The 25,196-nt window shown below is 36.7% G+C and overlaps 1 protein-coding gene across 3 annotated transcripts in view; it reads left to right on the forward strand.

Moving 5' to 3' along the window:
• Positions 1-25,196, forward strand: part of Nox4 (NADPH oxidase 4) — a 189,878-nt gene that overhangs the window by 24,568 nt on the left and 140,114 nt on the right. For 2 of the 3 annotated variants that reach the window (XM_074081424.1, XM_074081427.1), the window contains exons 3-5: positions 7,778-7,888; positions 9,222-9,306; positions 22,263-22,360. In XM_074081424.1, the coding sequence (XP_073937525.1) occupies positions 7,778-7,888; positions 9,222-9,306; positions 22,263-22,360 (294 nt within the window). The remainder of the gene's footprint in view (positions 1-7,777; positions 7,889-9,221; positions 9,307-22,262; positions 22,361-25,196) is intronic. The other variant, XM_074081434.1, reaches the window with a different exon arrangement.

Below are 25,196 nucleotides of genomic sequence, written 5' to 3' on the forward strand. Positions count from 1 at the left end.
CATACTAGCAAACGTTTGATTTAAAGTTAGTTCCCCCAAACTATTGGATCCATACCAGAGGGCACCAACTCTTTGAAAACTTTACTCGCTCTGTGGTTGTGATTAGCTTGTTTGAGGCAGTGCTGATCTGGGATGTAGAATTCAATGGTGGCCCAGAAAGATTGTTCCTGTTATCATTAATGTCTACCATTTATTGAGCTTTTGTTAAGTGACAGGCGTTAAATGAAGTACCTGACATATGTAGTTTCCTTTGTTTTGTTTATTCATTTATTTGCAGTGCTGGGGATTGAACTCAGGGTCTCGCTCACACTGGGCAAGTGCTCTGTCACGGAGCTACAGCTCCAGACCTTGGTTTCTCTGAGATAGGTCTTACTGTGTGGCGCACACTGGCCTTGAATTCCCTGTCCTCTTGCCTGTCCCTTCTCGATGCTGGGATTACAGGTGTGACCACCATGCCCAAGGCTGTTTGTCTCCCACCACCACTAGAGACATTTGTTTTTATTGGCTTATAGAAAACTGTACAATAGACTCAGGATTGCCAAAGCTAGTTGTTTATTTTCAATGAACTGAGTCTGATTACTACTGGTCCTCAGATCCTAACGTGGTGTTTTGACTTAGGCATGATCTTTATTTGTGTTTTGATATACACTACTTAGGTTATAACAAATGTCCATTTATGCATGTAGAAGTAGAACCTTATGAATAGTTTAAACCTATGATGTTTCTCCTCCCTTGTCATATACCTGTCTTTTCATCTTCCCATCCCATAAGAGACCATCATTATTCTGAAGTTCAGGTTCCTAATTTCTGTGCTGTTGAAAAATAATTTTGTCTTAATGTCTTACTTAATGTCTTGGATTTTTTGCTTAATTTTGAGCTTCTTATGTCTTCGTAAATCCTCACCTGTACTAATGTGTGAGTGATTCATATTAATGTTAATTGAGAGTTTTGAATTTTGCTTCGTATAGTTAAGTTCTTAATCATTCAGAAACTAGTGATTTGAAGTGTTTTGAAATAGAGATATAATCTTATTTTTTCTACATGTATAATGAATTTTTTCCTTTATTGAACAGGCATCTTTTGTTCTCCACTAATCTTCTGTGCCACCCATGTCAGATGCCATGGTTGAGTATATATGTAGATCTGTTGTTCTGTTTTGCTCATGTATTTGCCCACAAAAAATTGAATACTCTAAATTACTGTAACTTTATAATAAGTTACAATGTATAGAGGCCAAATTCTTCTCTGTTAGTGTTTTAATTTGTTTTCACTTTTCTACATAATACTTTCTACATATATTCAGCTTTCCATGTTTCATTAAAAAACTCCTTGGGCTGGTTAGAGTGGCTCAAGTGGTAGAGTGCTTGCCTGTGAAGCATGAGGCTCTGGGCTCAAACCCCAGTACCACTGAAAAAACAAATCCCTGTTGGGGTTTTGATTGGAGTTACATTGAGTTTTGAGAGGTTGACATCTTTACAGTATCAAATCTTCCTATTAAAACATGGTATAGCAAATATCTAGTTAGGCCTTTTTAAAGATCAGTTTAGTTTTTCTTTATTTTTCCATAAAATTTTATACTTCTTTTGTTAGATTTATTCCTAGATATTTCCTTTGTGCTACTGGGATTTGAACTCAGGGCCTCATACTTGCTAAGCAGGCACTCCATCACTTGAGTAACACTGTCAGCCCAAAAGTTTTATTGCTCATATAAAATGAAATATTTAAAATTTAATTTTATTTTTTATCATTTTTATTATCATATGTTAGCTGCACAGGGAGACTCATTGTGACATTTCCATATATGCTTATATTGTACCCTGGTTAGAGTTATCCCTTCTGTCATTTTCTCTCATCCCCATCCCCTTTTAAAAACGGTTTTTCTATTGTCATACGTGTATATAAAGAACACTGATTATATTTACCCGGTCACCACAGCCCTCCCACTGCAGCCCATCCATGAATAGAACCTGTTTTACTTTGCTGTCCTTCAGTTTTTAGTGTATATTCATTGTTAGTGTATATTCATTGGTCAGTTGTATGAAGTAGTGTTTCATACATTGATATACTCTACTTTCACCAGATTAACCCCTTCTGTTGCTCTCTTTCCCTTCCTCTTGTCTCCTTTAGTTTCCAATAACTTTGGGTGCATTTTGTTATACCTTCTTCATACACAGATGCAAAGTATTTTTATATTATTCACTGTGTATCATTCTGTTTTCTTCTCCTGCCTCCCTTTGTGCTTTCGAACAGTCCCACTATATATTCTCTTCATATATGTATTTTTTATCATGTTTGTATTTATATGTACCTTTTAGGTCTAGCTTCTATATATGAGAGAAAGCCTGTGACCTTCCTCTGAATTTGGCTTTCTTTGCTTGATATTATGATTTCTAGTTCCACCCATCTACCTTTAAATGACATAATTTCATTCTTCTTTATGGCTAAACATACTGCATTGTGTATATAAGCCACATTTACTTCATCCACTCAGCAGTTGTTGGACATCTAGGCTGTTTCCTTAGCTTGGCTATTGTGAATAATGCTGCAATAAACATGAGTGTGGAAGTGGCTGTATTGTATCCTGGCTTACATTCCTTTAGGTTTATGTCCAGGAGTGGTATTGGTGAATTGTATGATAGTTTTATTTTTAGCTTTTGGAGGAGCCTCTGTACTGTTTTCCATAGTGGTTATACTTATTCGCATTCCCACCAACATTGTTTAAGGGTTGTTTTTCCCTGCATCCTTGAAAAGCATTGGTTGGTTGTGTTTTCGATGATAGTCATTCTGACGGGAGTGAGGTAAAAATCTCAATGTTGTTATGATTTACAGTTCCTTTATGGGCAGGGGTGTTGAGCATTTTTTTGTGTATTTATTGGCCTTTTATACTTGTTTTGATAATTGTCTGTTCAATTACTTTGCCCATTTATTCGTTGGATTGTTGATTCTTTTCAGGGTTAGTCATTTAACTCCCAGCATATTCTACTTATTAATCCCTTATCAGGTGCATAGCTGGTGAATGTTTTCTCCCTTTCTGTAGACTATCTTGTCAGTCTCATGACTGTTAACTTTGCAGTACAGAAGCTTTTTAGTATGATACAGTCCCATTTGTCAGTCCTTTCTCTTATTTGCTGAGGTATTGGAGTTCTATTCAGGAAGTTGTTGTCTATGCATAAGTATTTGTTGATGGCCATTGCAATATAGTCTCCGGTGATTTCTGTCAGTTAGTTTAAGAGTGTTGGAATTACTTTTGTTTTTATCTTTGCTGACTTTTTCTATTTGGATCATTCTTTATGTTATTTTTCAATCTCTTACATTAGGATACTGGTTCAATAATTCTTTCTGATAGACGTTTATCAGCTTTGAAATGGCTAGTTTTTTAAATTAGTGAAGGAATGGATTTTAAATTATCTTCTGTTACTAACATCTAAGTTAATCACACTGCTGAGAAAACATTTTATTTGTGTTTTGTGATACTAGTTTCATGTGCCATTCATTACAGAAGTTTATAACTTGGTTGCAGTTAGTTAACATAATTAGATATCTTTTAAAAAGACTTGCTTGAACCCAAAGTTTGTAATTTAAATGATTTATTATAGAATCAAAGTATATATATACCATATTGCCTTTATGGAATGTCTTTGATTTGGGGGCCTGGAATTTCTTCTGATAATACCTTGATGAAAATTGTTCCATTTCATGTATTAGTTTTGTATTGCTACCTTAACAAATTACCACAAATGTAGTGGTTTAAACAGCACAAATTTACTAACTCAGAATTGTCTGGGTTAGCAGTTTAGTGAGTTTCTACTCTGAAACTCACAAGGTTGAAATCAAAAGTATCTACTGGTAGGGTTCTTGTGAAGCTCTGTGAAGAATTTACTTTTAAGATGATTTGTTGTTTTAGTAGAATATTGCCAATGTGAAATTGAGGTCATCATTTTTTTTTTTTTTTTTTTGCTAGTTGTCAGTCAGAGCCACTCTTGACTCCAAAGCCTCTCATCAGTACTTGCACATGGACAAGTACATATCAGAGTCAGCAAATCCTTATGCATGGAATCTCTCTAGCATCCTGGTGTACCCAATCTCTACTCCCTCTGGAGAGATAAAGTTCTCTGCTCTTAAGTGCGCATGTGATTAGGTTAAATCTATTTTATGTTCAACAACCTTAATCATACCTACAAAGTCCCTTTTGATAAATACTGCAAATACCTATGAGTTCCAGGGATTAAGATGGGTTTGTATGTGAGTATGTGCATGGGTCTTTTTTGCCTACTGTACTCAATTCTTTGAATTTCAAAGTGTCACACTATGAGTATACCAATTTGATAGTGATTCAGTCTAATTTAAGGGGAATAAATGGGTAGAAAACTCATGCCTCTTCATTAAGAGGATAGAAAGGGGAGATGGATAATAGGAGATGATGGAATAGTGATGTTCTTTCACATTTCTCCTTGTTCTCTTCCATTTCTTTTCTTTCTTTTTTTTTTTTTTTTTTGAGATAGAGGGAGGTTGATAAAGAATGAGGCATATAAAAGTACAACAAATTTCTGGAAGATTTTTTTCCTTTTGATTTCTTCCCTTCCCTCCATTCCTCTCTTCTTTCCTTCCTTCCTTTCTTCTTTCTTTCTCTGTTTAAAAGATGCAGAATAAAAGAAATGTTTATTAAGTATAACATTTATTGAGTAGAAATCCTCTTGTGGGCATTTTATAAGTAGCTTATGACTGAATTGTCTCAAAAGATGATATTGTTTTGTCTTTGTAGGTGATTAAAGCATAGAAAGTGCAAATAATTTTCTCATAGTTTAAAAGAGACAAAGTAGGATTAGAACTCCAGTGGATTTGATTTCAAGGCCTGTGACTTACTAACTATGCTCTGCTGAAATTCTTGTTCCTTCATTTCCATTTTTCTTGCCTCACAACCTTAATACTGAATTTAAACATTTTTTTTCCAGACTAAATCTTCAATCTTTAAAAAAGTCTGTTACATTCACATACAAATTCTGGGAGTGACCATAATGGAGATAGGAATTTTATTGATGTGCACAGTTTTTATGAAACATAGATTTCTCTCCCCTTTTTCCACATATTTAGTGCTATGTTTTTTGTAGGTAGACTTTATTTTCCTGATAACAGTGTGGATTTTCTTTCAATGAAGTATCACAGTATCTTTCAATGAAGCTATGAGCTGACCAAGTTAAAGTTATTGGTAGACATACGAGTTTCATGAATAAAATCACCGTGAATGCTATAATAATCAAATTTAGTGTTGTAACCAAACAAGGTGGTCATTGAAGCATGGTTCATGAGTTTAAAGATTCAGTTATTTCTGCATTTATTGAATATTGCCATTGTGTTAGAGCTGAGCATACAAAGCTTTAAAGACAACTTTGCCTTTGAGAAGCTTACAACCTGGGTGTTAAGAAGGAGTAGAAAGGAGTAAGCCAATTTTTGTTGTCCTAGATCCTAGAGTTGAGAGCCAGATATAAGGAGAAATGAGGTACCTTTAGGATATCTGCCTCTGTAGGGATTGGCTTTATAAGAATCAAGCCAATTCAGAGAAGCTCAGAGAAGTGAGAAGTTTGAAGCCTATTTAGATATAGATGTGTTTGTGAATTTACCAACTGAAGAGTAGGGGTGCTGGCTCGAGCTACAGAGGTAGCTCATAACTGAGGAATGAAGTGAAGCAATCATGCTTGATGGGAGATGAAACTCAAGACCTTGACTTGGCTAATGAAGTCTACTGGCATCTAAGTCACAGAGTATGTGGCCCATGGGAGCTCATGGAACAGCATGCTTTCCCCACTTCTATTAATTTACTATTTTCTTCCCATATCCTTCAGTGCCAACATTTTGCTGTATTCTAACCTGAAATGAATCATGCAGTCTAGGGTACAGAATTCATCTCCCATTAGTGTAATGTTGGGCAAGGTGTTCCCCTCTCTGATCCTTACATAAATCATCTGTAACATGTGTGAAGTAGGTTTTTTTTTTACTTTACAAGTTTTTAATAATGTTTTCTGTGACTTAATAAAGCACATATCTCATTCCTTCTTCTGAATTAGATAATAAGGAAATGGTAAACCTGTTTGTTTTACTTCACTATGTCAACTTTCTGTAGATGAGACCTTTGTTGCTGTCATCATTTTAATTTATGCCTATTTAGAACAATTACCTTTTATTTTTAATGTAAAAATTAACTTTAACATTGAATTTGGTGAATAAATTTGGAAATACACAATTACATTTGCTTATTATAATTTAGGAGTCTTCTTTTTTTCATATTAGTGCAGTCTAGCTAATGAGTTTAAGATTTAACCCAGATTTGCCTACCAGAAACAAAAACCTGGTATATCTTCCTCCTATAACAATCTAGTATATGAATCACAATTTTCTAAGGCACTATCTTATTTAAGATTGGACATTTGTAGTAACATGGTTGAATCTAGAGGACGTTTTGCTTAGTGAAATAAGCCAGACAAAGAAAGAGAGATATGATGGTATTACTTATATTTGGAAGAAGAGAGTAAAATGGTGATTACCAGAGGCTGGGCATGGATTTTGGGAAAGGAGAAGTGCTGCTTGAAGGGTGCACAGTGTGAGGTGGACAGAGATAAGTTGTAATGAGCTATTAAACAACATGATGGTGATAATTAATAATGCAATGCATGTTTTGAAATAGTGAAAAGGATGGATTTTAAATGGTCTTATTACAGGTATTTCAGGTGATGCCTATCTTCATGAGGCTAGTTCTTGTTTTGTAATTTTTTTTGTTGTTGTAAAGTTTGAATTTAGGGCCTCATGATTGCTAGGCAAGCACTCTCCACTTGAGCCACACCTCCGGCCCTTTTTCCTTAGTTATTTTTCAGGTAGGATCTCTGTGTGTTTTTGCCCCAGGGCAGGCCTCAGACCTTAATCTTTCTACCTATGCCTCCCACATAGTTGGGATTAGGGTAGTGAGCCATCATACCCTGGCTTGTTTATTGAGGTGGGATCTTGCTAACTTTTTTCCCAGGCTGACCTTGAATCACAATTCTCCTGATCTTCACCTCCTGAGTAGCTGTGATTATAGGCATGTACCACCTCTCTTGGTTCTTCATTAGCCTATTTCAATCATCCCAAAGTGTATATACATATAAAACATCAGATTGGCCCCCATAAATATGTTCAATACTTATTTGTCAATTAGAAATAAGATAAAATTTACAAAGACGTGATTGGATGGGATTTCTCCTGCTTTGGGGTGAGGAAGACCTTAAGAGGAGTAGAGCTTAAGATGAGTGAGGTGAAGAGCATGGAGGCAGGCGGTGGTAAAGGAGTGAGTTGTGGGAAGGTGGAGAGAATTCAGGGAAAGCTAAAACAAATGAAAAGCTTCATTTAAAACTCTTTGGGTTTATCAGTGAACACAGATTCCAATGCCTCCTGACTGTAGAGGTGCAGACAACACAGTACTGAATATCTAGGGCTTTTTAAAACCCAGAACAATACGATGGAAAGAACAAAAAACTGACCTTGAGCTGGGAGAATGGAATCAGGTGCTTATAACACTAACAGAAATGAGAGGAGCACTAAGTTTTATGGCTTCTCAGACCAGAAAGAAACCACTCTTTCTAAAGAGGGATTTGGTGAGAGGAAAGGGAGGGGTTATTTAGGACTCTTGAAGGAGTTGGTGTTTGTCATGATCTTTAAAGGGGGAACAGCATAAGACCTTGAGCATACAGACCAGGGCTGTTTTACTCTTCTGCTTGCCTATGTTTTGACTCTTGCCTTGTTTGTTCAGCTAGGATTGTGTTTAAGCAGAGCTTCTGCCTCTGTTCTTAACCTCAACTGCAGCCTTATCCTTCTACCCATGTGCCGGACACTCCTGGCTTATCTTCGAGGATCACAGAAGGTAAGAGAAAAAAATCCTAGTTGCAAGTGTTAGCATAAAAATCAAGTGTAATAGTCACATGTTAGTTCTGCTTAGTTTTCATGGTCCGATTTTGTTTAGAGGATTTCTTATTGATGATGGCAAGAGCCATAATGTCAAGATGATCAGTGGGACCTTCTGCAACACCAGATAAGGCAGAGGATTATAAAAATGGTATTAGTGGATTCAGGCACTATGCTCAGCACTCCGTACACACAGTCTTGACTCCTTACAATAATTCTGTAATCAGGTGGTATTGGTCTGTTTATACACAAGAAATCTGAGGCATAGAGTGGAAGCAACTTGACTAAGACCATGAAATGAAGGACACAAGAAAACAAAAACACTTTTAATAGTCATCTTAGTAAAACTCAGCTGAAGTTCTCTTTTTCTTTGATTATTTTTCTGTGTTTGCGTGAGTGTACACGTCTGTGTGTAAACATATGTCTATTTACTATGGTTAAGGCACTATAGGATAGATGATATTTTGAAATGAGTTGTAGCTTGAAGTCATTTCCATATTCTGTGAATTTCATATATGCTGATTTACTTTTCAAATTTTTCATGTATTTATATTTGGAAACTCTATTTGAATGCAGTAATTTGTGGAAATAACTTTCCCTGGGTTGCCTGCCATTGTTAAATGCTAGGTTTTGATCCCCGTGGCTGGCCATTGGCTTGGCATGAACAAAAGATGGTAAGTGGCAGGAAGTGAAAAGTTCCCACCTAGGTCTCTCCGTATTCATTAAGTCTTAAAGAATTGTTCCCCATTGTGGAACACAGATATTCAAAGATGCTTGACATTTATTTTTCTACAAGATCAAGCTGGCATTTAAACCAACAGATGAGATTGCATCATTTAAAGATAATCCTATATTTTTGACTACAAAAGTAAATCACATATACTGTGAAATTTGAACTTCCAAGAAGTATACAAAATAATCAGAAAGTTTCCCATAATCTTACTCTGCCAGAAAACTATGATGTGATATTTGGGGATAAATGCTTGCAGAGTCATTAATGTACAGTGCCACTGATTTTGAACAATACAGAATTACAGTGTAGTTTATAATTTTTTTACCTGACAATGTATCTTGCAGACTTTTTCTAAATCAATAACATAACCTTCTCACTTTCTTTTGAATAGTTTGTTTCATTGGCTAGATATGCCATAATTCATCTCACTAAATTTAGTTTGATAGGCTTTTGCTATATTTTCAAAATTTTGCTGTCATAAACAATGCTGTGGAGAAAACTTTGTACATATGTCATATTGATTGCATCATGTTTACCATATTAAGTTATTTTTATTTAGGTTCCAAGCAGGAGAACAAGAAGATTGTTGGATAAGAGTAGAACATTCCACATTACCTGTGGTGTTACTATCTGTATTTTCTCAGGTGAGAAAGCCAGAGGATGTTAAATATTCTATTACAATTATACATTTTACTAATGTTGAAATGTATAATTTCGTTGTTCTGTACAATATCAGTTATCACCAACTTGAAATTTTTCTTCACTGACTCATGAGTTTGAAGTGGGTTGTCTGGTGAACTAAAGAAAATGGATGTGTCTTATGTCTAAAAATTGGCCCTCAAACTGTCAGGGACTGTTTCTTGAAAGTAAATAATTTCATTTATTTACACTGGAAGAAACAGACTAAAAGTTGAAAGCTTTTAAAGTAATGGTATGATATGAGCTTAAATGAAATTTTCATTTACAGCATATGATTACTCCCCAAACTATATGTGGTAACTATTTCTTTGATATTATTACTTGGGTAGAAGAATAGGTGTCAAAAAATAGGGAATTTTATCCTGATTTATTTCAATTTAAAAAATATAAAATGAAAATCTTTTTATTTTTAAGTCATTTAAAAATTTTTATCTTGAACATTTATATAATAGTTTTCATATTTTTTGGAACAGAAAGTGCAGGCATAGTGATTAAAAACATGGATTCTATAGACAGCTACCCCTCTGCCTTGTTTGTGATATCACCTCTTATCCTGTTTCTTTTTCTTTCTTTTTGTTTTTTTAACTGTAAAATGGATTGACAGTAGCAGCTACTTCATACCTTCAAAGTTAAAATGAGAATGTGCATATGTTATAGAACATGCATTCTATTCTTAGAATAAAATTAGTTTTTATAATTTGTAATCCAAGGGGTTAGTCATACCAGTGGCATAACACCTGATCATTACTTGATAAGACATAGCTGTTTTTGATACTAAAGTCATTTTAACTGGACATTTATGTATGACCATTTTGACTCAGGAATATTTTGATGCAGATATTACCAAGAAAATATGATTCTACTTGCCTTGTTTGGCTACAAGAATTAAATGAGAAAATTTATACCAAGTCCTTGGCATGGCTTCCTCCCAAAGGCCTAAAACAAAGCCTTGAATTCTTTTGAACTGAAAGATTATAAAGAAAATAAATATATATCACCTTATATAGTTGTTACCTGGTATTTTTTTTTTCAGAATAATTTAGAATGGTAATTCTTGAGTCACACTTCCAGCTCTTTTGTTTGTACAGTATTTTTTCTTTTCTTTTTCTTTCTCTCTTTTTTTTTTTTCTCTCGAGATTGGGTCTTGTTCCCTTTGCTGGGGCTGGCCTTGAACTTGAGATTCTCTTGCCTCTAACTCCTGAATGGCTGGATTACAGTACCCACCACTGTGCTTGGCTGCTGTTGCAATTTTGAGCCATAAAACGTGTAGTTAGCATATGAGCATTTTAAAATTAATTACTTTTTAAAAATTATTTTATTATTCATATGTGCATACAAGGCTTGGGTCATTTCTCCCCCCTGCCCCCACCCCCTCCCTTACCACCCATGGCCCCCTCCCTCTAACCCCCCCACCCCCTCAATACCCAGCAGAAACTATTTTGCCCTTATTTCTAATTTTGTTGAAGAGAGAGTATAAGCAATAATAGGAAGGAACAAATGTTCCTGGTTGAGATAAGGATAGCTATACAGGGAGTTGACTCACATGAATTTCCTGTGCGTGGGTGTTACCTTCCAGGTTAATTCTTTTTGATCTAACCTTTTCTCTAGTTCCTGGTCCCCTTTTCCTATTGGCCTCAGTTGCTTTTAAGGTATCTGCTTTAAGTTTCTCCGTGTTAAGGGCAACAAATGCTAGCTAATTTTTTAGGTGTCTTACCTATCCTCACCCCTCCCTTGTGTGCTCTCGCTTTTATCATGTGCTCAAAGTCCAATCCCCTTGTTGTGTTTGCCCTTATCTAATGTCCACATATGAGGGAGAACATACGATTTTTGGTCTTTTGGGCCAGGCTAACCTCACTCAGAATGATGTTCTCCAATTCCATCCATTTACAAGCAAATGATAACATTTCGTTCTTCTTCATGGCTGCATAAAATTCCATTGTGTATAGATACTACATATTCTTAATCCATTCGTCGGTGGTGGGGCATCTTGGCTGTTTCCATAACTTGGCTATTGTGAATAGTGCCACAATAAACATGGGTGTGCAGATGCCTCTGGAGTACCCTGTGTCACAGTCTTTTGGGTATATCCCCAAGAGTGGTATTGCTGGATCAAATGGTAGATCGATGTCCAGCTTTTTAAGTAGCCTCCAAATTTTTTTCCAGAGTGGTTGTACTAGTTTACATTCCCGCCAACAGTGTAAGAGGGTTCCTTTTTCCCCGCATCCTCACCAACACCTGTTGTTGATGGTGTTGCTAATGATGGCTATTCTAACAGGGGTGAGGTGGAATCTTAGCGTGGTTTTAAATTGCATTTCCTTTATTGCTAGAGATGGTGAGCATTTTTTCATGTGGTTTTTGGCCATTTGAATTTCTTCTTTTGAGAAAGTTCTGTTTAGTTCACTTGCCCATTTCCTTATTGGTTCATTAGTTTTGGGAGAATTTAGTTTTTTAAGTTCCCTATATATTCTGGTTATCAGTCCTTTGTCTGAAGTATAGCTGGCAAATATTTTCTCCCACTCTGTGGGTGTTCTCTTCAGTTTAGAGACCATTTCTTTTGATGAACAGAAGCTTTTTAGTTTTATGAGGTCCCATTTATCTACGCTATCTCTTAGTTGCTGTGCTGCTGGGGTTTCGTTGAGAAAGTTCTTACCTATACCTACTTACTCCAGAGTATTTCCTACTCTTTCCTGTATCAACTTTAGAGTTTGGGGTCTGATATTAAGATCCTTGGTCCATTTTGAGTTAATCTTAGTATAGGGTGATATCCATGGATCTAGTTTCAGTTTTTTGCAGACTGCTAACCAATTTTCCCAGCAGTTTTTGTTGAAGAGGCTGGTATTTCTCCATCATATATTTTTAGCTCCTTTGTCAAAGACAAGTTGGTTATAGTTGTGTGGCTTCATATCTGGGTCCTCTATTCTGTTCCACTGGTCTTCATGTCTGTTTTTGTGCCAGTACCATGCTGTTTTTAATGTTATTGCTTTGTAATATAGTTTGAAGTCAGGTATTGTGATACCTCCAGCATTGTTTTTTGGACTGAGTATTGCCTTGGCTATTCGTGGCCTCTTGTGTTTCCATATAAATTTCACAGTAGATTTTCAATCTCTTTAATAAATGTCATTGGAATTTTGATGGGAATTGCATTAAACATGTAGATTACTTTTGGGAGAATAGACATTTTTACTATGTTGATTCTACCGACCCATGAGCATGGGAGATCTCTCCACTTTCTATAGTCTTCCTCAATCTCTCTTTTCAGAAGTGTATAGTTTTCCTTGTAGAGGTCATTCACATCTTTTGTTAGGTTTACACCTAGGTGTTTGATTTTTTTTTGAGGCTATTGTAAATGGAATTGTTTTCATACATTCTTTTTCAGTTTGCTCATTATTAGTGTATAGAAATGCTAATGATTTTTCTAAGTTGATTTTATATCCTGCTACCTTGCTATAGCAATTGATGATGTCTAGAAGCTTCTGAGTAGAGTTTTTTGGGTCTTTAAGGTATAGGATCATGTCGTCTGCAAATAGGGATATTTTGACAGTTTCTTTACCTATTTGTATTCCTTTAATTCCTTCTTCTTGCCTAATTGCTCTGGCTAGGAATTCCAGTACTATGTTGAATAGGAGTGGAGATAGTGGGCATCCTTGTCTGGTTCCTGATTTTAGAGGGAATGGTTTCAGTTTTTCTCCATTAAGTATAATGCTGGCTGTAGGTTTGTCATATATAGCTTTTATAATGTTGAGGTCCTTTCCTTCTATTCCTAGTTTTCTTAGAGCTTTTATCATGAAATGGTGTTGGATCTTATCAAAGGCTTTTTCTGCATGTATTGAGATGATCAAGTGGTTTTTGTCTTTGCTTCTGTTAATGTGGTTTATTACATTTATTGATTTATGTATGTTGAACCACCCCTGCATCCCTGGAATGAAGCCTACTTGGTCATGGTGAATAATCTTTTTGATGTGTTGTTAAATTCAGTTTGCCATTATTTTGTTGAGAATTTTTGCGTCAATGTTCGTTAAGGAGATTGGCCTATAGTTCTCCTTTTTGAAGGTGTCTTTGCCTGGTTTTGGGATAAGTGTAATGCTGGCTTCATAAAATGTGTTTGGCAGTTTTCCTTCCCTTTCTATTTTGTGGAATAGTTTAAGGAGGTTTGGTGTTAGTTCTTCTTTAAAGGTCTGATAGAATTCAGCAGAGAATCCATCAGGTCCTGGACTTTTCTTTTTGGGGAGACTCTTGATTGCTGCTTCAACTTCATTTTGTATTATAGATCTATTCAGGTGATTAATTTCCTCTTGGTTCAGTTTTGGATGATCATATGTATCTAGAAATCTGTCCATTTCTTTAAGATTTTCAAATTTATTTGAATATACGTTCTCGAATTAGTCTCTGATGATTTCCTAGACTTCCATGGTGTTTATTGTCATTTCCCCTTTTGCATTCCTGATTCTACTAATTTGGGTTTTTTCTCTCCTCATTTTAGTCAGGTTTGCCAGGGGTCTATTGATCTTGTTTATTTTTTCAAAGAACCAACTTTTTGTTTCATTAATTCTTTGTATGGTTTGTTTGGTTTCTATTTCGTTGATTTCAGCTCTTATTTTTATTACTTCTCTCCTTCTATTTGTTTTGGGATTTGCTTGTTCTTGTCCTTCTAGGAGTTTGAGATGTATCATTAGGTCATTGATTTGGGATCTTTCAGTCTTTTTAATATATGCACTCATGGCTGTAAACTTTCCTTCAGGACTGCCTTAGCTGTGTCCCATAGGTTCTGGTAGGTTGTGTTTTCATTTTCATTGACTTCCAGGAACTTTTTAATTTCCTCTTTTATTTCATCGATGATCCATTTTTCATTAAGTAATGAGTTATTTAGTTTCCAGCTGTTTGCATGTCCTTTGTCTTTACTTTTGTTGTTGAGTTCTACTTTTACTGCATTGTGATGAGATAGTATGCATGGTATAATTTCTATTTTCTTATGTTTGCTGAGGCTTGCTTTGTGCCCTAGGATATGATCTATTTTGGAGAAGGTTCCATGGGCTGCTGAGAAGAATGTATATTGTGTAGAAGTTGGATGAAATGTTCTGTACACATCAACTAGGTCCATTTGATCTATTGTATATTTTAAATCTTGGATTTATTTATTGATTTTTTGTTTGGATGACATATCTATTGATGATAATGGGGTGTTAAAGTCTCCCACAACCACTCTGTTGGCGTTAATATATGCTTTTAGGTCTTTCAGGGTATGTTTGATGAAATTGGGTGCGTTGACATTGGGTGCATACAGGTTGATGATTATTATTTCCTTTTGGTCTATTTCCCCTTTTATTAGTATGGAATGTCCTTCTTTATCTCGTTTGATCAATGTAGGTTTGAAGTCTACTTTGTCAGAGATAAGTATTGCTACTCCTGCCTGTTTTCCGGGGACATTGGCTTGGTAAATCTTCTTCCAGCCTTTCATCCTAAGCATATGCTTATTTCTGTCGGTGAGATGGGTCTCCTGTAAGCAACAAATTGTTGGGTCTTCCCTTTTAATCCATTTCGTCAAGCGGTGCCTTTTGATGGGTGAATTAAGTCTGTTAACATTAAGTGTTAGTACTGATAGGTATGTGGTGATTCCTGTCATTTAGTTGTCTTAGTTGTTTGAAGGTTTGATTGTGTGTACTTAAGTTGAGGTTACTCTCTACTGTCTTGCTTTTTCGTTTCTGGTGGTTTGGTGCTGCCTGTCTTTTCATGGTTAAGTTGGGTTTCACTTTCTGTGTGCAGACTCCCTTGAAGAATCTTTTGTAGTGGTGGCTTTGTGGTCACATATTGTTTTAGTTTCTGCTTATCATGGAAGACTTTTAATGCTCCATCTATTTTGAATGATAGTTTTGCTGGGTAGAGTATCCTGGGGTTGAAGTTATTTTCATTCAGTGCCCGGAATATCTCACCCCACACTCTTCTTGCTTTTAATGTTTCTGTTGAGAAGTCTACTGTGATTTTGATGGGTTTACCTTTTATGTTACTTGTTTTTTCTCTCTTACAGCCTTCAATATTCTTTCCCTAGTTTCTGAACTTGTTGTTTTAATGATGATATGTTGTGGGGTAGTTCTATTTTGATCTGGTCTGTTTGGTGTCCTGGAGGCCTCTTGCATCTGTATGGGAATATCTTTCTCTAGATTTGGGAAATTTTCTGTTATTATTTTGTTGAATAGATTACGCATTCCCTTCGCTTTCACCTCTTCTCCTTCTTCGATGCCCATGATTCTCAAGTTTGGTCTTTTTATGGAGTCGGTGAGTTTTTGCATTTTCTTTTCACAGGTCTTGAGTTGCTTAATTAATAGTTCTTCAGTTTTTCCTTTAATTACCACTTCATCTTCAAGTTGTGAGATTCTGTCTTCCGTTTGTTCTATTCTGCTGGAGTGGCCTTCCATTTTGTTTTGCAGTTCTGTTTCGTTATTTTTTTCTGAGGTTTTCCATATCCTGGGTGGTTTCCTCTTTAATGTTGTCTATTTTTATCCTGAGTTCATTTATATTTATTCATCGTGTTCTCTCTTTCACTTTGGTGTTTATACCATGCTTCTATGGTTTCCTTCATTTCTTCTTTTGCTTTTTCAAAGTCTCTATTTTTGTTGTCTCAGAATTTCTTGAGGGTCTCCTGTACATTTTGGTTGACCCTATACAGTATAATCTCTCTAAAATTCTCATTGAGTACCTGTAGTATGTCTTCTTTTAAATTATTCTTGTGCGCTTCATTGGGTTCTTTGGTATAGTTTATCTTCATTTTGTTGGAGTCTGGATCTGAGTACCTGTTTTCTTCATTCCCCTCTGGTTCCTGTACTAATCTTTTGTTGTGTGGAAACTGGTTTCCCTGTTTTTTCTGTCTTCCCATCATTGTCTTTGGTGTTGTTACTGTCCCTGTACTGTGTGCAATTAATTATTTTCTAGCTTGTAATAATAACAATGGTATTATTTAGAATGGAAGGGTGAGCGGAGATGGAAAGCAAGAAGTTAAAGAAAAGGGATAAACAGCCAAGAAGGAGAAAACAGAACCAGGAATCAGACAAGAAAGTTTCAAAAGTATAAACAGGGAGCATTAGTGTACTAAACGACAGTAAGCTGAACAGACATTAGAGAGACAGAGAGAGGATTGAAAAAAAAAAAGATAAGAATAAAAATAAAAAATAGGTAAATGAAAGAAGTATCTATATATAAAAATAAAATAAAATGAAAAGTAGACAATTAAAAAAAAAAACAAAAAACCAAAAAACCTCCAAGTTCAAATACAATGAATTTTCAGTCTTAATAATTTGGGTGTCCTTCTCAGTCTAATCCTTGAGATGGTGCCTCAGTTGTCGTTCTGTAGTTGTCTCATCAAAGGGAACGCATAAAGTAGAACAAAACTACACACACACACACACATAAAAACCCCTCCAAGTGTCCCAAGTTCAAATGCAATACAGTTTCAGTAAGTTTTTCAGTATGCAGGTGTAATTCGGTTGTTCTCTCATCAAAGGTAGGGAGAAGAAGAGAAAAAAAAAAAGAGTCTGGAGACAGTTCTGAGGATGGCATCTGCAGCTGTGGCTTGCCTGCCCGCTGCTGTCAGCCCTCTGTTGCTGGAGGCGTTATTTATGCAGATCTCTGGGGTGAGCTTAGCTTACTCACCTGGCCCTGCAGGCTTTGTTTACTCAGAGTTCTCCTGTGCGGGAGCCTCTGCTGCAAGCTTTCCCCTTTCCAAGCACTGGGAAAGGTGACACTGCACCCGCGTTCTCAGGCCTGCGTGTTTATTTACAGTCCATGTGGGAAGTGGGTCTTCCCCCCTCTCCTGTGCAATTCTCCCACCGCCACTTTTACAAGCTTTCCTGCTCCTGATTACTGGGCGGTGCTGCTGCTCCTGCCATCCACCATGTTTGTTTACAGCTCACGTGGGCAGTGGGTCTTCCCTCCTCTCCTGTGAAGTTTTCCTCCCTCCACCACTCTCACAAACTTTCCCGCTCCTGGTTGCTGGGTGTGCGTGCCCGCTCCCCCCGGAGCCTCTCCCGCCTGCCCATCTTGTTTATTTACAGTCCCGGGAAGGATTCCCTTCCCCCAGTCTTTATGCTCAGTGCGCCCCTCCCTCTTTCCCTCGTGTCTTTATTGTTTTTATTGCTTATTAGTCAGTTTCTTTTTTTTCCCTGGGTGGGGGTCAGCCTGTCCAGGGGGCTATGCTGCTCTGGCCCAGGGTTGTCTGTGGGAGTACCGTGGCACCGTGAAGCTCCCCTTGTCCGCGTTTTCTCAAGCTGTCTGGGCGCAGGCAACTGGTGGCCCCAGGGGTCCTCCTTGTTTCTCCGTTTAACGTGAAGTGGAGATTCCGTGCGCCGGCTGGAGGTGTGGAGGGGTCAAAGTTTTGCCTCTTCTCAGTGATTTTGCCTGTTAAGTGTGTCTCCAGCGTCTCTCCAAGATTTCACTATAGGAGGCTTGCTTTCTGCTTCCTCCCTCTAGCCACCATCTTGGAATTCCCCCCAAATTAATTACTTTTAAATAAGTAAATTCCTTTTACTACAGGTTTCAATATTGGTGAAGCTATAGAACGTACATAGTTTGTTTCAATAAAGTTTTATGCAGGTGCTGTATTTGAATTATACTACAATATCTTTTACCTCTTGGGGCCACATCCTTGTTATTAGTTAACCCAGTTGTAGCTTCCTGTTTACCTTTATTTTCTTTACTAACAATAATTTTAAAAATATTTTTAGAGCAGATGCAGGTTCACATGACACTTGAGAAGAATTTCCTATGTATTCCTTGTACTTGTGCCCCCACCCCCAACCTCTGTCACTATCAGCATCCCTCATCAGAGTGACACAGTTTGTTATAATTGGTGTATGTTGGCACACATCATTACTCAAAATCCTTAATTTATATTGGGGCCCCTCTTTGTGAGGGACATGGATTTGAGTAAATGTATGATGTGTGTGCAACACTCAGTATTTTCACTGTCCTGATTGTTTTTTGTGTTGTGCCTGGTTGTCCCCCTCTCCTCCTTGGCAGCCCTTGATCTTTTTGTTGCCTCCAGGAATGCCGTGCAGTTGGAATCATACAGTACATAGCCTTTCCAGACTGACTTGGTTTGCTTAATAATTTGAACTTAAGTTCCTTTCATGAGGGCCCTTGGTTGCTTCCAGATTTGGGCAATTATGGATGAAGATGTTTATGCTGTAAACACTGTGAACATTTTTTTTTGTTTTTTTTTTAATGGTTTTAGGTTTTTATCCTTTTTGGGTAAATATGATGGTAAGCTATTGCTGGATTTTGTGGTAAGATTATGTTAAATTTTGTAAGAAACCACCAAAATCTCTTCCCAAGTGGCTACACCGTTTTCCATTGCCACCATCAATGAATATGAGTTCCCATTCCTCCACATCCTTGCCAGTGTCGATGTCAGTGTCCGGGGTTTTAGCCATTCTCATAACTGTGACATTATTTCATTGTCATTGTCATTGTATTTCCTGGATCCTGGATGACATGTGAGGAGGAACATATTTATGTTCATATTTGCTGTCTTATATCTTCTCTGGTAAAATGTCTGTTAAGATCTTTGACTCATCTTTAATCAGATTGTTGTTCTCTTACTGTTGATAAGTGTTTGTGTACTTTGGATAGCAGTATCCCTTATCAGATATGTCTTTTGCAAATATTTTTTCTCAGTCTGTCTTGTCTTCTCATTCTCAGTGTCTTTTACAGAGCAGAAACCTTTAGTCTTAATGAAGTCCAGCTTATCAATCTTTACGATCATGCCTTTGGTACTATATCTAAACAGTTGTCACTAATTTACAAATTTAATGGAAATAGTGATGACATTTTTTTCACAGAACTAGTGAAAACAATCCCAAAAATCATATGGAAGTTCAAAACTCCAAATAATCAAAACAGTCTTGAGTAAAAAGAACAAAGCTGAAAGCATCACACTATGTGACTTCAAAATATTGTACAAAGCTCTGGCAATGAAAACAGCATAGTCAAACCCTAAAAACACACAGACACAGACCAATAGAACAGAATGAAACCCAGAAATAACCCCGTGCATTTATAATCCAACCAACCCTCAAGGGTGCCAAAAATGTACATTGGTGAAAGAACAGCCTCTTCAATGAATGGTATTGGGAAAATTGGGTCTTTGTAGAAGATGGAAACTATCTCTCTTCCTAAATAAAATCACCTCAAAAGTAGAAGGAAGACCTAAATGGAAGATCTGAAACTACTAGAAAACATAGGAATACTTCAAAGCCTTGGTAGATGTATTGACTTTTTGGGTAAGACCCTGAAATCACAAACAACCACAGCAAAACACAGACAAGCAGGATTATAGCAATTAACAAGTTTCTGCATAGCCAAGAAAGTAATCAATAGAGTGAAGAAACAACTTACAGAATGTAAACAAAAGTTTTGCAAACTATTTTTCAGACAGATGATTAATATCCAGAATATAGAAAGAATAAAGAGCTGCAGTTACAAAATCAAATAATCCAATTCAAAAATTGGCAAGTTATAGGAATATACACTTTTCAAAAGAAGAATTTTAAACCACCAATACATTTATGAAAAAAGTACTCAATATCATTATCCACCAGGGAAATACAAGTCAAAACCACAAAGAGATATCAAAAGGCAAAAATGAACAAATGCTGGCAAAGATGTAGAAAAAAGGAGACTATCATATACTATTGATAGAAATGTAAATTAATACAGCCACTACTGAGAACAGTATGGAGGTTCCTTCAAAAACTAAAAGTAGATCTACTAAACCTGGATCCATCTAACCGACTTCTGGGTCTTTATCTAATGGAAACGGTATCAGCATAGAAGAGAGATACTTGCACACCCATTTCTATTACTACAATACTAGCAGACCTAGGATATGGGCTAAACCTAGATGTGTATCAGTGGATAAATGTATAAAGAAATGTGGTATATATACACAACTGAATATTATTAAGTAAAAAATGAGTGATATCCTGTCACTTGCAACAAAATAGATGGAACTGGAGGACACTAAGTGAAATAAGTCAGGCACAGAAAGACGAAAACTGCATGTTTTGTCTTATAATGTGAATGCTAAAGAAAGTCCAAATGTAGAATAGTGCTTACTAGAGGCTGGGAAAAGTTGGGGGTGGATTGGGGAAGGAGAAAGGTTTTAAATGCATCCAAATCATTTAGATGGAAGCAATAAGTTCTTGATCGTCAGCACTGTGGGGTGCTGTAGTTCATAGTAACCTATTGTATGTGTTATTAATTATTAGAAAAAAGGAACTCAGAATTTTCAACCATAAATTAATGATAAAGAGATGGTAATATTGATTATACTGATTTGATCAGTACACCTAAGGTGAATTATCACAGTGTACCCCATAAATACCTACAATTAATAATAGATTAGTAAAATAAATTGAGGTAAATAAAAAGTCATTACTGAACCAAAGGCAAATTAAATTTTTTCCTATCTTCTAGGGATGTTATAATTTTGGATTTTGCCTTTATCTCTGTGTCCCATTTTAGTTTAAATTTTTTATGAAAGGCGTAAGGTCTATGTCTAGGCTCATGTTTTACAGTAAATATTCAACATTCCAGAACCATTTGTTGAAAACACTATTTTCTTCTCCATCTTATCACCTTTGCTTCTTTGTGAAAGATTAGTTGACTATATTCACAGACGGCTAGTTTTGGCACCTCTTCTGTTCCATTGTCATATTTGTCTGTACTTTCACCAACACCACAATCTCTTGATTACTATAATGTTACAGTAAGTCTTGAATCTGTCTGCTTTTAAGGTGACCCTTGCCTTAGCTCTCATTTGGTTGTGTGCCTTACAAAGTCTTTAAATAATCTAAGTTACTCAGCATTTCTGCTGTGTTTCATTTTCGTTGGTCTTTGTATTTCATAGTTTTTGATCTCTGTATTTCATATTCTAGGCTGTAAGGGATTGGAGTTTTCTAGTTTCCAGGCTAGGTGTTCTTTCGAATCACTACAGTGTATTGTTGTAACCTGTAATAGTTTATTGAGCAATTGTAGAGAATGTATTATAAGTCTTTCATGTCCATCACCACCATTCCATAGATAAACCAGGAACCTGGTACACAGACAATGTGGTCAAGATCACAGCCTTTTCAGCTACCTGCTGTTCTTTTCAGTATATTCTAATTTGCTATTAATTCATCCCTCACTTTACCTACAGGAAAAGATTGGGAAAGGAGGAGGCTGTGATCGGCCAGTTGCACAGGTCATTTGCTCCTTCTTTGCCCAACCTCCTTAAGATAATTTTCTCCTTTCCTGACTGCCAAAACTAGTTTATCTTCAGGTGTCTGGTAATTCCCTAACGCTTTATCCTCTGTGTGTGCTGTGAGTCAGCTGGGCACCATGTTCTCTGTGCGATTTAAGTATCAAATGGTGATTGCTATTTTTCTGAGTTTTTGTTCAGTGAAACGGTTCCTAGCATTTTGCTTTTGTGTTTCAGACATTACCTATGAATTGTGAAAATTTTCAAGTGGCTAAAAGCCTTTCATCAGGCCTATATTTTTGGTTGTGTGACTGTGAAGTATATAAGATATGTAGAACCCTGTGAGTTACAGAAGAAATGAAAGATGTGGAACACCAAAAATACCCAGGAGCTACTTAAGTAAATAAATAAATGTCCATATTAGTATACATGCATGAAAATGTGTGTATATCATAGTAACCTGATTTAGTATGGTTATTTCATTCTAACCTTTGAAAATTCAACAAACTATTTATATTCAGATTTAAAAAATTTTAAAATCCTTTCAATTTAATATTTTTTTGCCCATTTAGCTGTCAAAGTTTGATGCTTTATTACACATGGAGAGAAACTGACTCTTGCCATAGAGTATATGAAAATCCTACTTACTTGCACCCTGGTGTGGTTCCGTAGGTGTGCACGTGGCTGCCCACCTGGTGAATGCCCTCAACTTCTCAGTGCACTACAGTGAAGATTTTGTTGAACTGAACGCAGCAAGATACCAAGATGAGGTGGGTGGTCTCTGTCTTCCCACTTCCCTTTCACTTGTCATTAGATGACTAATGAGGGTCTGTGATTTTCACAGAAAATTTGTACCTTGCTGCTCCTTTTGAGTGCTTTTGAAATGCAGTTGTCAAGTTCAGTTTTATTCCCTTTCAGTAGAAAATATAGGTAATTACTATTTCATGGTCTCTCCTGCTGAAAATGGCAGTTTGCAGAGCGTCTCCCCTTTATATTTGGCAGTATTCAGATGGTTGTCACTCAGAGCCACCTTCTCACTCCCAGCAGCTTTTGTCTAATTCCTATCATTCAGCCAAGAGTGTCGACAGTCCCATTAAAGGTTAAAAATACTTTAATAATTCACAAACTGTGCTGGGGGGAAGGGCAGAAAAGCATGTTGATTATCTGTGGATCCTAAATGATCAATTTATTGGACTTAACAACTATCATTGGGTTTTCTATTGTTCTTTTTTTTTTAAATCCTGGAAATGGGTGACCTTGAGCCGAAGTCTATAGCAGACACTATCTGACTTATGTGAAGTGGTCATGGCTCAATTTTATTTATATATTGCATTATATATGCAAGGTGCTGGCCCAGATCCTGATGCACGCACCTGCACAGCCCTGGTTGGAACTCTGTAACTTGGCACTTTTTGTAGTGTCTGCAGCATGCCTTTGCTTCATAATGCCAAGATTGCATCAGAACCACATTGGTGCATGTCTCCTTTGGTCAGAACTCTGCATTCTCTGCTGAGTGGTTTTGACTTCCCACCAGTGTTCTCATGTCTTCCCCAACTGTATTGTGTCTTGTACCTATCACCAAATGTGAATTCTAAAAAACAGAGGAGCAAAAAACGGGAAAGATGCAAAGGAAATTATATGAAAGAAGCAGGAAGCAAGAAACCCTAAATGATGTGGGCAGAAGGACGGAGGAACATGGAGAGTGTCTGTGGTAGGCTAAGAAGCTGGATAGCTGGATTTCCCAGTGGTTCTCAATGGGGGGGGGGTTGCACACTGTAACCAGAGCTTAGAAAATACCCATGCTAGGTCTAGCCCATACCAATTAAATCAGACTGATGTTTGATAGCAATTATCAAAGTTACTTGCTATTTCAGTTTCATGACTTGTTTCAGTGTTTGTTGCTATGTTGTTTTGCCCATTGTTTTGTTTTGGGAGGGAAGTCAAGCAAATGATTACAGCATAATGAACCTTGAAAATTTACAGTGTACCTGTAATTGTTTTTATCTTTTAAATGATATATTTAATCACTTAATCTAATACTTCAGTATTTTCAAACATTTGAAGGTTTTTTTGTTATGAAAATTATTTTATGTCGAATGATACTTAATACAAAATACTTTAAAACCCCAATTAAAAGAAGTTAAAAGTGAAAACTTCTCCTCCAAAATTAGCCAGAGTAAATTATTAGTGTATGCTTTCTTCCCAGATATTTGAGTGATACTTTGTGATATTTACTACTCTTTAATTTACTTGTTTTCATAAATAGACATCCCAAGACTTGCTTTGTCATAATATATTGCTCTATCTCAATTTCTTCCTATGGATGTGCCATAATTTACTTTTTGGCCTTTTCCTTATTTACAGCACTTACACTGATTCCAAGTTGGTCATGAACCACTTTCCACTAAACCCATTTCTGTCTACATCTCTTTTACACAGATTTCTACACTTATTTCCATACCTGTTTCTATAGTTTTTTATTGCCAATCTGATGAATAAAAGTGGCAACTCATTATTTAAGATATTTTCCCTTTCTTTGCTTCTTTCTTTTATTCTTTCCTTCAAGTGTCTCTTTGTTCTTTCGTCTTCTCTTTTAATGAATCTGTATTGAGCCCCTAATAAGTATAGGGCAGTGTGCTAAATGTAGATGAAAAGAAGTCACTAAACAGTCACACATGCACTAAACAGATATATTACTCTGTAAATTCTCTTTGAAAAAGATGGTCTGTGTCATACGTTTTATTGTTCCAACTTCATGCTTTTGCTTTCCCTGGAGTGACCGTCCTCCAGAATGTGAGTGCTGTGCTTCGTGGCTCAGTTAAATCTGCCTCATTTTCTCATGCATGCAATCATCTCTTACTCTCATGTCCCCTCTTCTTTCCCTAGCAATACTAATTCTTATACCCTCAGATTGTCTGTATTTGCTTGTTTACATATCTACTATAGCCACTTTGTTTACTCCTACATGTGTACACACACACACACACACACGTACACCTTTTTTTTTTTTATGGTGCTAGAGGAGTTTGAACTCATGACTTCGTCTTGCTGGCAGGTGCTCTACTACTTGAGCCAGGCCTCCAGTCTGTTTTGCTATGGATGTTTTGGAGATAGGGACTCACTTTTTGCCTAGGTCAGCCTGGACTGTGATCCTCCTAGTTTATATCTGTCCTAGGAGGGATGAAAGGCACACACCACTCCACACCCAGCCTTTTCTCATTGAGATGGGATCTTGCAAAATTTTTTTCCTGGGCTGGACTAGAACCATGATCCTTCTGATCTCAGCCTTTCAAGTAGCTATGATTACAGGTATAAGCCACCAGCATCTGCTCCAACTTCTATTTGTACTAGGTATTTACATATTGGTTTTCTCAGGGCTGAGGTGTAGCTCAGTGGTAGAACATGCAATATCTTGGGCTTAGTCCCTAGCACTACAAAAGAAAGATGAAATTAAAATAGTATGTAGTGGCTTTCTCACACTTTATTCATATTTCTAATTCCAGAAGGATAAGTTATTTAATGTAAGCTAAGTGAAGAGCTATTCCTAGGCAATTGGTCCTTACTCAGGTCCCCTAAAATTATATCGCATAATGACTCGTCACTTAC

Source organism: Castor canadensis, chromosome 1, assembly GCF_047511655.1.
Source record: "Castor canadensis chromosome 1, mCasCan1.hap1v2, whole genome shotgun sequence".
Classification (NCBI taxonomy): domain Eukaryota; kingdom Metazoa; phylum Chordata; class Mammalia; order Rodentia; family Castoridae; genus Castor; species Castor canadensis.